At 45.4% G+C, this 12034-nt stretch overlaps 2 protein-coding genes across 2 annotated transcripts in view; one reads left to right on the top strand and one right to left on the bottom strand.

Annotated features, from left to right (window-relative positions):
- Positions 1-4313, bottom strand: part of PACC1 (proton activated chloride channel 1) — a 69159-nt gene extending 64846 nt beyond the window's left edge. The window contains exon 1 of the mRNA XM_075595680.1: positions 4097-4313. Coding sequence (XP_075451795.1) covers positions 4097-4132 — 36 coding nt within the window. The 5' untranslated portion in view covers positions 4133-4313. The remainder of the gene's footprint in view (positions 1-4096) is intronic.
- A 1904-nt stretch (positions 4314-6217) lies between these two features.
- On the top strand, positions 6218-11544 carry NENF (neudesin neurotrophic factor). Its single transcript, XM_075595678.1, has 4 exons — positions 6218-6458; positions 9460-9520; positions 10397-10500; positions 11364-11544. The coding sequence occupies exons 1-4, from the start codon at positions 6300-6302 to the stop codon at positions 11538-11540; spliced, it is 501 nt and encodes a 166-aa protein (XP_075451793.1). The 5' UTR covers positions 6218-6299; the 3' UTR covers positions 11541-11544.
- The last annotated feature ends 490 nt before the right edge of the window (positions 11545-12034 follow it).

Raw genomic sequence — 12034 nt, 5'->3', positions numbered from 1 at the left:
TATTAAACTTGACATGAAACCGACTTTAAGGTATCAAACAGAAATCAAGGGGATATTACAATTAGGATTAAACAATTTATGGATTAATGAGGAAATAGTAAACTTTCTTACTATGAAAAACCCAAGGCGCCCAGTCCTTTACTTATTGCCAAAGATCCACAAAAGTTTACAAAATCCCCCAGGTAGGCCCATAATATCAGCCACATTTTCCATCAACCAACCACTAGCAATTTTTATTGATACCTTTCTTCTACCTTTGGTTACTAAAAGTAAATCTTACATACAGGATACCTTTGATTTTCTTAAAAAAATACGTACAGTGCCTCTGAGTGGAAAAACCTTCACCATGGTAACTATGGATGTAACTAATTTATACACCATAATTCCTCACGACAGTGGTTTAGATGTCATTCGACCAAACCTTATCAATTCTCATAAATCAAATCCACCTGTGGATTATATCATGCTGCTCCTACACTTTGTCCTATATAAAAATTATTTTAAGTTCGAGCAGACCTTTTATTTACAAACAGCAGGGACGGCTATGGGCAGCAATGTGGCCCCGTCCTATGCTAATTTATATATGACTGACTGAGGAGAAATGTATTTATCCCACAGAGCATTACAATAAGATGTTATTTTATTGTAGATATATTGACGATCTGCTATTTCTGTGGGAGGGTACAGAGGAAGAACTTATAATTTTTTTTGATTATCTAGATGGGCTGAACACAACAGTAAGATTTACAAAAAATTGGAGCACTAAGCAGATTTCGTATCTAGATGTGCTTCTTACATATGAAGATGGAGAACTTCATAGTGATCTTTACAGGAAGCCCACAGACAAAAATAGCACTTTACATGCTTCTAGTTTCCACCCAGAGCGACTGAAACAAATGCTACCATTTTCTCAAAAGATTAGAGCTACACGCATAATAGACAGGCCTACTAAATTGGATGAGACTCTTAAGGAGATCGAGGAGAGATTTGTTGAGAGGGGACACAACAGGTCTGAAATGATCACAGCTTTAAATATGACTCCACAATCAAGTTCTAAAAGTGATCGTCTCACATTTGTAAGTAAATTCACTACTGCCACTGGTTTTATTAAAAAAAACACTTAAAAAGCACTGGAAAGTACTACAGACTGACGATACACTGAAGGATGTCTGTTGGGATTTCCCACGTTTTGCTTAGAAACGTGGAGAGAATCTTAAGGACATCCTGATTAAGGCTGATAATGAGAAACATTATATCACACCACATTTCTTGAGTTCACCCAAAGTAGGTGGTTATAAATGTTATGGATGTAGCATTTGCAACAGTCTGAACACTGGAGATAAGTTTTACCATCCCAGAAGTGGCAGATTGTTCAATATTAAGGAGCGTATCACCTGCACAACTACGAACATAGTCTACATGATTAAATGTCCTTGTGGACTATGTTATATTGGTAAGAGCAATCGTATGCTCAAAACTAAATTTATTGAACATAAGAGTAAAATCAGTAATCGTGCAGAGGACACCGCTCTTATTAGACATTGCTCTGAATTTAGTCACCCAATATCATCACTAAAACTAATGGGCATTGAACATATTAAAAAAGCTAGGGCAGGTCTAGAAAAGGATGTTTTATTATTGCAGCGGGAATCCTTCTGGATCCATACATTGGATACTGTATTTCCTAATGGACTGAATGATTTTCTGTCATTAGGTTGTTTCATTGAGGAAAGATAAAGCTACTTCTTCTACAGGTTGCTGCCACTGCTTGCTGTATTAGCTATAAAGATATATACTGTCAGGTCAGTACACCTCTGGGGTTATGTATTTCTAAAGAATTGACAAAGACCAACCTTTTTTAATCTTTTTATTATTACCCACTTTTCACAGTAAGATTATATATCAACAGCTTGTTCAAAAAGTGGTGTGCTGATTTACTCCCCCCCCTTTTTCTTTTTGCAAACATCGTGGACTTCTGATGATGAAGATATCCCCCCCCCCCCCATTGATTGACAGAAGAAGATGACACGTTTATGGACCACTACAGATGAAAACCGAAGATCAGCTAATCTCCCCTACACTTGCAGGATCGCAGGTAGAATGACTCACACATGCGCAATGACTGACATGTAGTCTGCGCTTTATGAGTTCTAAAAGGACAAGGGATGAAGAGAATCGATCGGACAGCCACCGCGCATGCGCGGACTTGAAACGCACGAGTTGAGACAACGTGCTGGAGCAGTGCAGGACCCGGATGCGTTCCAACATTGATTGATGACGTCAACAAGATGGATGCCGGACAACACGGAAGTGGGGAGGATCTGAACACCACGATGAACAGAGGAACACTAACAGCTGTTGGGGATCACCTACCCAAGGATACAGACTGGACATTGGCTAAAGGGACTGATTCAGCACATGGATACCACCACCGCAAATTGAACAGGTTGCATTGTGGGAGTTTGGGGCACTATTTATACATTGTTAGAAGGGATTGTGTTTATGCCATTGTCACTTGATAAAGACCACCATGGTCAAAACGTTGTGTTGGCTCAATAAATGAGTTTGGATATGCTAAATCCGTTGTGCCCTATGTTATTTGTTTTATTTCACATATCCACGTTGTGGTCTCTGCGCTCCCCTTATCTAGAAGACAACGCTATGTAATTTTGGTGTCTGAGAAACGGGGAGATAAAGTGACTTATCCAAGGTCACAGAGAGAGGCGACAAAGGGGATCTAAACGTAATTTGATTAAAGGGATAATGGGAATAAGCAATAATGACCAGATTCGCAATTAAAACAGACCCAAAGAAAATCAAAACTGGCACTTTTTTGTGTTCTCCATGTGAGATGGTCTCTTTAAAAGGTCAGGCCTACAAACCAATTACGGGCCATATTTACTAATTAGTACACCTCCATAAGACACCTAGTGGCCCACTCACTTGAATGGGTTGTAAAGGTCCATATTAACTATGTGGCATTGTGATCATACAGCAGAATTAGCACAACGTCCTGTTACACATCCTATGCAAGGTTCCGAGCTTCTGTGCTTTATCTGGTCTCCTCTTCCTTGACTTCCTTCTACACATCCTTTCTTAGAGTATTGTTTAAGCCTACAGCTGGAGTGGCCAACTCCAGTCCTCAAGGGTCACAAACAGGTCAGGTTTTAAGGATATCTCAGTTTCAGCACAGGTGGCTCAATCAGAGGCTCAGTTAAAGATGGCTGATTGCGCCACCTGTGCTGAAGCAGGGATATCCTAAAAACTGGACCTGTTTGTGGCCCTTAAGGACTGCAGTTGGCCACCCCTGCACTTCTGAAATCTCAATGGGATATTAACATTTTTGGCATAACTGCATGTACTAATTAAATAGGAATTGATTGTATTCCTATCTGTGACAATATTAAAAAATCCATGACAAAGTGATAAGAAGTCTTATTATGACATGTAACATACGGTGCGTTTCATATTAATCACCAACAATCATGTTTTATATTGTGCTTTCACTTATATACCCTCCTAGGTTATATGGAATATGCTACAGTAAAACCATTTTCCATTACATATGCTAGAGACTGTCTTATTTATTCCATATTTCATTATTACAGTATAGGTTAGATATCACATACTTAATATTCAAACTTGCCTAGACTACATATATCAACACCTTTTTTTCATATCTTAGTCTCTAATATATTATATTGTAACTATTTTTTACTGAACACGAGGGGTGCCATAAGTGGACTCATTTTCTGTAATTAAAAACGAAGTATAATTGGCTGCTAAACATGTCTTTAAATGTATTTAGTGTATGTATATCTTAGCGACAAGGCCACTGGTAACATGTAATTAGAATGAAGATGCCAGCAGACATCCCCACTACAGACTGATCACTCTATGCACAATTCCTACTGGGCTATCTTTACCAAACTTTGCTCACCCACTGTACCCGCTATATCCTTCATATTAAAATATACGATGTCATGTCACACTAGCAGGGAGCAGCAGCATCACGGCCAGCGCAGAAATAACACAGATCTACTTGTCCACACTACCCAATAGTAACAAAGTAATTTATCCCCCTCCCATCTGGTACCTCCTGATAAGATCTGGAGATCTCCTTCCTTATCATTGCACTGGATAAGCTGGGATAGGTATCCAGGGTGCTGATGTCCTGTCTGCCGCGGGGCAGAGATACTGCTTGCAGCTTGGTCTGTCTGCAGAACTCCTGCAAGCTCCGGGGTCTCGTGCTCTACCCGGGTAGCAACCCCAGCTGCGCGCGCACCTCCCGGTCTGAGCCCCCAGACCTGCCCCTCTCTCGCGGATGCTTCTGGGAAATGTAGTTCTCCATCAACTAGTTCATATAGCTAAACCTGCAGATTAACGTTTCAGATCGTAAAAAAGGACTTATTAATACAAATGAATAAGAATCTCAGCCTTTGAGCCTATGTAGTAGTCAATATATTTCCAAACACACACACATTATGTGTGTGTGTGTGTGTGTGTGTGTGTGTGTGTGTGTGTGTGTGTGTGTAGTGTGTGTGTGTGTGTGTGTGTGTGTGTGTGTGTGTGTGTGTGTGTGTGTGTGTGTGATGAAGGACTTATTAAGGTCGGCCTCTGTGGGTGGGGATGAAGGGGTTAAGGCCGGCTTCTGTGGGTGGGGATGAAGGGGTTAAGGCCGGCCTCTGTGGGTTTGGATGAAGGGGTTAAGGCCGGCCTCTGTGGGTGGTAATGAAGGGGTTAAGGCCCGCCTCTGTGGGTGGGAATGAAGGGGTTAAGGCCGGCCTCTGTGGGTTTGGATGAAGGGGTTAAGCCTGGCCTCTGTGGGTGGGGATACAGGGGTTAAGCTTGGCCTCTGTGGGTGGGGATGAAGGGGTTAAGGCCGGCCTCTGTGGGTGGGGATGAAGGGGTTAAGGCCGGCCTCTGTGGGTTTGGATGAAGGGGTTAAGGCCGGCCTCTGTGGGTGGGGATGAAGGGGCTAAGCCTGGCTTCTGTGGGTGGGGATGAAGGGGTTAAGGCCGGCCTCTGTGGGTGGGAATGAAGGGGTTAAGGCCGGTCTCTGTGGGTGGGGATGAAGGGGTTAAGGCCGGCCTCTGTGGGTGGGGATGAAGGGGCTAAGCCTGGCCTCTGTGGGTGGGGATGAAGGGTTAAGGCCGGCCTCTGTGGGTGGGGATGAAGGGGTTAAGGCCGGCCTCTGTGGGTGGGGATGAAGGGGTTAAGCCTGGCCTCTGTGGGTGGGGATGCAGGGGTTAAGCTTGGCCTCTGTGGGTGGGGATGAAGGGGTTAAGGCCGGCCTCTGTGGGTGGGAATGAAGGGGTTAAGGCCGGCCTCTGTGGGTGGGAATGAAGGGGTTAAGGCCGGTCTCTGTGGGTGGAGATGAAGGGGTTAAGGTCGGCCTCTGTGGGTGGGGATGAAGGGGTTAAGGCCGGCCTCTGTGGGTGGGGATTAAGGGGTTAAGGCCGGCCTCTGTGGGTGGGAATGAAGGGGTTAAGGCCGGTCTCTGTGGGTGGGGATGAAGGGGTTAAGGTCGGCCTCTGTGGGTGGGAATGAAGGGGTTAAGGCCGGTCTCTGTGGGTGGGAATGAAGGGGTTAAGGTCGGTCTCTGTGGGTGGGGATGAAGGGGTTAAGGCCGGCCTCTGTGGGTGGGAATGAAGGGGTTAAGGCCGGCCTCTGTGGGTGGGAATGAAGGGGTTAAGGCCGGTCTCTGTGGGTGGGGATGAAGGGGTTAAGGTCGGCCTCTGTGGGTGGGGATTAAGGGGTTAAGGTCGGCCTCTGTGGGTGGGGATGAAGGGGTTTAGGTCGGCCTCTGTGGGTGGGGATGAAGGGGTTTAGGCCGGCCTCTGTGGGTGGGGATGAAGGGGTTAAGGTCGGCCTCTGTGGGTGGGAATGAAGGGGTTAAGGCCGGTCTCTGTGGGTGGGGATGAAGGGGTTAAGGTCGGCCTCTGTGGGTGGGGATTAAGGGGTTAAGGCCGGCCTCTGTGGGTGGGAATGAAGGGGTTAAGGCCGGTCTCTGTGGGTGGGGATGAAGGGGTTAAGGTCGGCCTCTGTGGGTGGGGATGAAGGGGTTAAGGTCGGCCTCTGTGGGTGGGGATTAAGGGGTTAAGGCCGGCCTCTGTGGGTGGGAATGAAGGGGTTAAGGCCGGTCTCTGTGGGTGGGAATGAAGGGGTTAAGGCCGGTCTCTGTGGGTGGGGATGAAGGGGTTAAGGCCGGCCTCTGTGGGTGGGGCCCGCCGCCCGGGCGAGTCCGGCTTTGTGCTTGTGATCCGATTCTTCTCTCCCTCCCGGAAGCTGCTTCCAACATGACACCCCGCAGTGTCCCGCTCTGCGCTGCGCTCTGGCTTTGCGCAGCAATGTGCAGCCGCGCGTCAGAAGAACCCAAAGTGATGCACAAATCTGCGCGGTACAAACCTGTGCGGCTCTTCACCGACCAAGACCTGGCGAGATACAGCGGGGAGCAGGCAAGTTACCCGGGGAAGGGGAGCAGGCAAGTTACCCGGGGAAGGGGAGCAGGCAAGTTACCCGGGGAAGGGGAGCAGGCAAGTTACCCGGGGAGGGTCAGGAGCAGGCAAGTTACCCGGGGAAGGGGAGCAGGCAAGTTACCCGGGGAAGGGGAGCAGGCAAGTTACCCGGGGAAGGGGAGCAGGCAAGTTACCCGGGGAAGGGGAGCAGGCAAGTTACCCGGGGAAGGGGAGCAGGCAAGTTACCCGGGGAAGGGGAGCAGGCAAGTTACCCGGGGAAGGGGAGCAGGCAAGTTACCCGGGGAGGGGCAGGAGCAGGCAAGTTACCCGGGGAAGGGCAGGAGCAGGCAAGTTACCTGGGGAAGGGGAGCAGGCAAGTTACCTGGGGAAGGGGAGCAGGCAAGTTACCCGGGGAGGGGCAGGAGCAGGCAAGTTACCCGGGGAGGGGCAGGAGCAGGCAAGTTACCCGGGGAGGGGCAGGAGCAGGCAAGTTACCCGGGGAGGGGGAGCAAGCAAGTTACCCGCGGAGGGGCAGGAGCAGGCAAGTTACCCTGGGAGGGGGGGGGGAGCAGGCAAGTTACCCGGGGAGGGGCGGGAGCAGGCAAGTTACCCGGGGAGGGGCAGGAGCAGGCAAGTTACTCGGGGGGGGGGGGAGCAGGCAAGTTACCCTGGGAGGGGGGGAGGAGGCAAGTTACCCGGGGAGGGGGGGGGGAGCAGGCAAGTTACCCGGGGAGGGGGGGGAGCAGGCAAGTTACCCGGGGAGGGGCAGGCAAGTTACCCGGGGAAGGGGAGCAGGCAAGTTACCCGGGATGGGGCAGCCCCTGATGAGACTTTCCAATGCAAAGTGTCGGGCAGAGCGAAGGCTAAAAGAAAGAGCCCATTGAAAGTAATAAATACGCTAGTACCAGTGTGTATCCAAGGGAAATGCAGCCACCTGAAGGCAGCAAACTGTCACACACTCACATTGCATCAAACAATGGCCGACAGAGCGCACGTTTATTTAAGAAAAGCAGATATATATAATATATTAATGTGCGGGATATTTGGCTTTTCCCTGTGAGCAGTGTGATGCTGCTCCAGATCCAAGTCTGTTAACCATGTGTGTGCGCCAGAGGGATCAGCAGCGTATTGCAAAGCAGCCACCTCTCTGGCACTGAAAGGGTTTGTTCATTAGGTTTGGAGATTTGTGATTAAAGCCACAACCCACGCTTTTTTAAATGTGAAGTCTGGAGTTATTAGTTGCTGAAAATGTGCCTCTCTGGGAGTTTAAAATGGCTGCTGACATTTATACTCATAACTGATGTTGCCAGGGTAACAGCAGCGGTCCGTGACAGGGGAAAACTGCACAAAATGAAGATTATTTATTATTATTTTTAAATAAATATATAAGCACAATTTGAACTTATGCTATAATTTTCTGTGTTTAAAAAAATAAAAAAAATTGGGGGGGGAGATTGCTAATTTTGGGGGTTGCTGGGGTTCAGGTTTATTCTGGAAACTGGGATGTACAGAGCAGTCAGGTCTGCCTCTAAAGACAGCTCTCCGCACAATACGAGTATGAAGCAGAGGAAGCAGCATTTTGATGGGACATTACTGACTTCTATCCGTGAGATGCCAATGGAGAATATAAAACTTCCAATGCTAAAAAGCAGATGCAACCGGCCCTAAATCCATTACAATCAGTGGGGGTTCGTAATGTTGGTGAAGTGGCATTTACTTTACATAAGTCATACAATGCAGATTTGATCAATAGACAGAAAAAACATTGCTCCCTGATAGAAAACATTGCAATTCTTCTGTGCACACCTGAAAAACCTGCACTGCCGCATTACAGAAAGAAATGGCGTCACTTAGGAAAACACACAGACCTACTTGTCAACATTTCAAAGAAGCACACCGCCACATAACACTACCTTTAATACAGTCTCTCTTTTCTAATTGTATATATGTATATCTTTCTTTTTATATAGCGCCATATATGTACATAGCGCCTCACAGCAGTAATACACATGATATAATAATATAACACATAATGGGAATAAGCGCTTCCTAAGACTACGCTTATAGTGCCGGCGACGCGACAGTCGCTGGAAAATCAAAAAGCGATGATTTCCAGCGATCGCGACCAATCCGTTGCGTCGCACTTACTATAAGCGCACGCGATGGCGGCAATGCATTTGTTTTGCTGCGACGTCGCTGTCACCGGCACTATAAGCGCAGCCTAAAAGTAACGTTGGGGGAAAAGAGTCCCTGCCCTGAAGAGTTTACAATCAAGGGCGTGTCCATAGTAGGCACGTGCTCGCGACAGAGCGCATGACATCACGCGTACTTGTAATTGAACAGATACATGTGCATGATGGGTGGCGTGGTGAGGGCGTGCTGGGGGGGCATGCCTCTTTGGCCCAACCGCGTAGGTGGCCCGGCCGTGGTGCGCCAAATTCAAACAAGTTTGTCTCGCCACGCATCGGCCACTTCGGCGCTCAAGTGCAATCTATGGACATGCGCATTGGCCTGCAGTTGTTTCTATTTGACGCGGCCTAAGTGGTAAGTGGGGAGAACGTACAGAGACGGTAGGAGGGTGTTCTGGTAAGTGCGTCTGCAGGGGTCAAGGTAAATGCATGAGATGTATAGTATCAGCCAGTGGAGCTACCCATATGCTTCACTAAAGAGGTGTAATGACCTCTGTGTTTGGCAGTTATTTTAGTTATTTTAGTGAGGGCTGTTTCAGTGGAGTGAGCAGTGCGGAAGCCAGATTGTAGAGGGTCTGGGTGAGAATAGGAGGTAGAGTTAAAAAAAAAAAAAATGGAGCAAGCCAGAGAACACAAGGCGTACAAGGAGTTTAGAGGCAAAAGGCACAGTATCTGTGCAGATTGAAGCATCAACATCTAAGGGAGTCATTGTATATACGCCAAAGCGGCTATTTGGGATGTTTTCGAACCAAAACCCCATCACTCTTGGGTAACAATTATGTAAGAAATAATGTTTTTATTTCTTCTTTAAGGATGATCAGCCTATATATATGGCAGTGAAGGGAACTGTGTTTGATGTCACTGCAGGAAAAGGTACAGTATATATATTTTTTTATTTTTTTACCGATTTTACTAAAATATATTTTATTACCGATCCACTAAAAGGATTTGCTCACATTATCTCTGTTCCCTCCACAATCCGTATCTTAAGCAAAACCACTAATACAAATGGGTAGATATTGCACCACCAAAGGTTTGTAAAATACCAATATTTGGCTTTTAAAGGGGAAGTTTAACTTGGTCATATTGGTTTTTAAACAAGTTCTCACTGTACTTGGCTGCTTTAGAAAGATTAAATCACATTTGTCTTCTTTCTATCTTGTGAAAAATGAATAGTTATTGCCTCTTGTGAGGAATACTGGATCCAAGCATAATTGGCTACTTACATTTGTCTGTTTTGACTAATGGTGGCACTATAATTACATTGCAAACAAAAGAACAGAGCTAAGCTAACAATTTTGATGACTAGCAAACGCTCTGAAGATTTTACTTACGATTTGAAATGTTACGTTGAAAAAAATGATTTAAAATGTGTCAATCGGCTACAGGTCACTGTTTTTTTAACACGAGTTCACGGTCCTTAGTTCACTTTCATCAAAGGCAGGACTGTCGCTTCAGGAGTTCACGGTCCTTTCCGTGGCCTGACACATTGCGTCTTTGTAAGTCATTTAAAAAAGAATGAATTATATTTAATGTACATTGCAGTGGATGTGTTCTGTTCCCAGCATTATGACTCCAATTAATAACAATTCGTATTTATTTAGGAAATATATAGAGTGACGTGAGGAGGAGAACTCTGGAGGTTAGCTTGTGGGTGACTTGCTTTAGAGGCGGGAGAGCTTCTCACTGGATCCCAATGTAAGTGATAACACAATGCTGTCTGTTTTCTCTTCTATGTTGACGACACAGAATTTTATGGCAAAGCCGCTCCGTACACCGCACTAACAGGGAAGGACGCCACCCGTGGAGTTGCTAAAATGTCACTGGATCCAGCGGACCTCACTTACGATACAGTAAGGAATTATGTCTGCATCGTTCTAAACTGACCCAGAATCTTCTCCGGCACGGATATTAAACTAGGTTAAATTGGTGCTGCTAGTGATTGTCTCAACAGGACAACATTTATTTTTCACAATGTTCTTTTTAATGCTAGAAGAATATATGTATATGTGTATATATATATATATATATAATCAAAAAATAAATAGATGATACCGTTCTGTGGCTAACGAAATGCTTTTATTTGTGCGAGCTTTCGAGATACACTGATCTCTTCTTCCGGCGATGTTACAACGGAAGAAGAGATCAGTGTATCTCGAAAGCTCGCACAAATAAAAGCATTTCGTTAGCCACAGAACGGTATCATCTATTTATTTTTTGATTAGCTCGGCTAACACGGTACTGATACCTCTACATGTGTATATATATATATATATTATTATTATTATTATTTTTTAACTAATATGTCATTTGGGGATTTATTTAATATAGTGTGAAGCGGCTGCTTGGGCCATTTTTGTCCAGGGGGAAAAAACCTCTGGTTGTCAAGGATGTTTTCAGCCTCAAACTGCCCGAACATCCGCTTTGGACTATAATAAATAAATGCATTATTGCTGCTGTAACTGCTCTTTTGACTTTTTATTGCTTGTCAAGTAATCAGCTTTCTACCAAAACTGCTCTGAGGATGTCGTCGTTTCATCCCTATAAATGTGTGTTATTTCCAGCTTTTGTTTCATTCTACAAACTGCTACTGTTTTCATAGTAAGGTAAAGGGCCTCCGGCATTTTCCCTGTGGTTTCACAGATGCACATTGAATGATTCATTCATTCACAGATACAGATTGACCACCTGTTCCCTTTTTATTGCCCCCGCTCAGACAGGACTCACTGAAGAACAGCTTAAGTCCCTGGATGATATTTTTGACAATGTATACAAGAAAAAATATCCTATTGTCGGATACACTGCGCGGCGTATCTTGAATGAAGATGGAAGCCCCAATGAAAACTTCAAGCCTGATGATCAACCCCATTTTAGCATTAAAGATGAATTTTGACACATACGAGCACCCCTGTGTGAAATATTTTTTACAGAATCTTACAAAGAAAGCACCACACGTGCATAATGTACAGAAGCTTTAACCAGTGATCGAAGTGACTTGAAAAGTAGTGTTACTATTTAAAGCAGCAGAACAGAGTGCATTGTGATATATATAATATATATATATTAAACAGAACAGATGGCACTCCAAGCAAAATAGGCAAAGTTCAAGCTGCCTGCTTCATAATCACAATACATGTAACAGCTGCTATCACCAAAGTGAGAGCAAAGAAACAGCACTCTCGGGTATAAAGAAAAACAATGTATTAGGCAATACAAAATGAACACAGAGACAAACCAACGTTTCGGTCCTCTACCCTGAGGAAGGTCCTTAGAGGACCGAAACGTTGGTTTGTCTCTGTGTTCATTTTGTATTGCCTAATACATTGTTTTTCTTTATACCTGAGAGTGCTTTTTCTTTGCTCTCACTTTGGTGATAGCAGCTGTTAC

Source organism: Ascaphus truei, chromosome 4 (genome assembly GCF_040206685.1).
Source record: "Ascaphus truei isolate aAscTru1 chromosome 4, aAscTru1.hap1, whole genome shotgun sequence".
Lineage (NCBI taxonomy): Eukaryota > Metazoa > Chordata > Amphibia > Anura > Ascaphidae > Ascaphus > Ascaphus truei.
This window is presented reverse-complemented; position numbering and strand designations above follow the sequence as displayed.